The sequence below is a fragment of the Hetaerina americana genome, unplaced genomic scaffold (genome assembly GCF_022747635.1).
Source record: "Hetaerina americana unplaced genomic scaffold, ioHetAmer1.1.p SCAF_13, whole genome shotgun sequence".
In the NCBI taxonomy this organism is placed as follows: Eukaryota; Metazoa; Arthropoda; class Insecta; order Odonata; family Calopterygidae; genus Hetaerina; species Hetaerina americana.
This window is the reverse complement of record NW_027286403.1, coordinates 2869789-2871627: the sequence shown is the minus strand read 5'-3', so window position 1 is coordinate 2871627 and position 1839 is coordinate 2869789. Positions and strand designations below refer to the sequence as shown.

General features: G+C 40.8%; 1 protein-coding gene across 1 annotated transcript; it reads left to right on the top strand.

Annotated features, from left to right (window-relative positions):
- Window positions 1-778: 778 nt before the first annotated feature.
- Window positions 779-1123, top strand: LOC139686116 (histone H4-like). The gene is given in 1 exon segment (XM_071583300.1): window positions 779-1123. A coding segment is annotated over 1 exon segment (345 nt).
- The last annotated feature ends 716 nt before the right edge of the window (window positions 1124-1839 follow it).

Here is a 1839-nt window from a genome sequence, read left to right as displayed (position 1 = left end):
GTTTGTGGGAAGTTGCCCTGGAATTCATCATTTTCATGCTTTAGGGACCTTTCTTCCTTTCATTATTTTTTCCCTATCTTCATGGCTACCTCTTTCACATTTACAACATTCACACATTGATTCGTACACGGTCTTATGTTCTTGAAACTCCTAACATTACTGGTGTAGAGAATCTCTTCGCCACATTTACCCAGTGACTCCGTTTACCACTTCTTATAGAAACATTCACCCTAATTACTTACATATTTCTGTTGGGCTATCCAACTGTTATTCATTCTCTCTCAACGGTACCAAATTAGCGGAACACTTTCCTTTCAATTTTATCGATTACCGGTGTAACCAATCGTCAGTACTTCATAACCAAAATTCTCGACTATTTTGGCCGCCCAGAGTTAAAATTGTATTGTCTTCCTGGGATATATTATTATATAATTGTAAAATTTTATTTACTTCCTGGAGTATATCATTATATCGCATAATGCAGAAAGGCATGAGTGCAACTGTGCACGTTCTTATGCAAATGCGCGATAAAAAGTTTACATAGTGCACATTTGCATATTTATGCATAAATAATGAATACCCCAGCAATCCCACCAAGCGACCATACTTGGGCATGTGCGGGTACTGGGTAGATGTAAATAAAGTCATCCGTAAATGTGGGTCTTTGATTAGAAGCAAGGATTTTAGCATGGAAAATAGACATTTTAAATTGCGTTTTTGCAAAATTACGGGATTGATTTCCCGCCAGAGTATTGCCAACTACAAGTCGACTATAGAGATGACAGGATTCAGCAAGGAAGGACGAGGGCTGGGGAAGAGAGGAGACGAGCGGCGTCACCGAAAGGTTCTCTGCGACGCCATCCAGGGCATCACCACGCCACGCCGGCCGGCCAACCTCCGTCTCGCTCGCCGGGGTGGAGTTGAGCGCATCTCCGGCCTCATCTGCGAGGAGACCCGCGGTTTGCTCAATGTGTTCCTTGAGAACTTCATCCGTGACGCCGTCATCCACACCTAACACGCCAAGTGGAAGACCGTCGCGACCATGGACGTCGTCGACGCACTCGAGAGTCGGGGTCGCAACCTCCGCCGGTTCCGGGTTGGGCGGAGAGACACGACGCGATAGCATCGCCATCGACACCCGGCGGCCGTCGATGAATACATAAATATCGATAAGTAATGTGTCAATCCTATAGTCAATATTGAATATTTGAGATAAATCTGTGCGGATATTTCGGCCAACCAGGTGACCATCAACTGGAGTGGGAAATTTTGATAACGGGGAAGGCAACAGTAGCGAAGTACTATGAGTAGTATAAATATCGATATAAAATAATTTCCTCCCCAGAGTACGATAATGTAGTTTATCTTCAAATATTCTTATTTCAAAGAACAAGAGTATCTTTAGCCATAAGAGGATTAAAAAATCAAGCAGCGATTTTTTATGCATTTAGTTTTGATTCCTAATGAGGAAGTGTTACTTAGATAACCGAAATCAAATCATTTCTTCTTTTCGAAGATGACGAGCCAAAAAAATGAATGAGGCTGAATAGACTATTTTTATTAATGATTGCAAAACATATAGTATATTTCCTCGTATATTTCTTGAAACATTTTATTATTCGTCAATAATAATGAGTAAATTATATGGCCAAGTGACAACGCCAACTATGATTCTGAACTCTTGATTTACATATTAAATACGTGTGAGAAAGTGTTTTTGATCTTTTAAAAAGTAGTAGAAGCTCATTTACAGGTGACTGGGATATTATCTAGTCTCATTTACCTTCACTTCGGAACGTAAAACCCTAACATACCCTTGTACCCTGGATTCTGTTATTT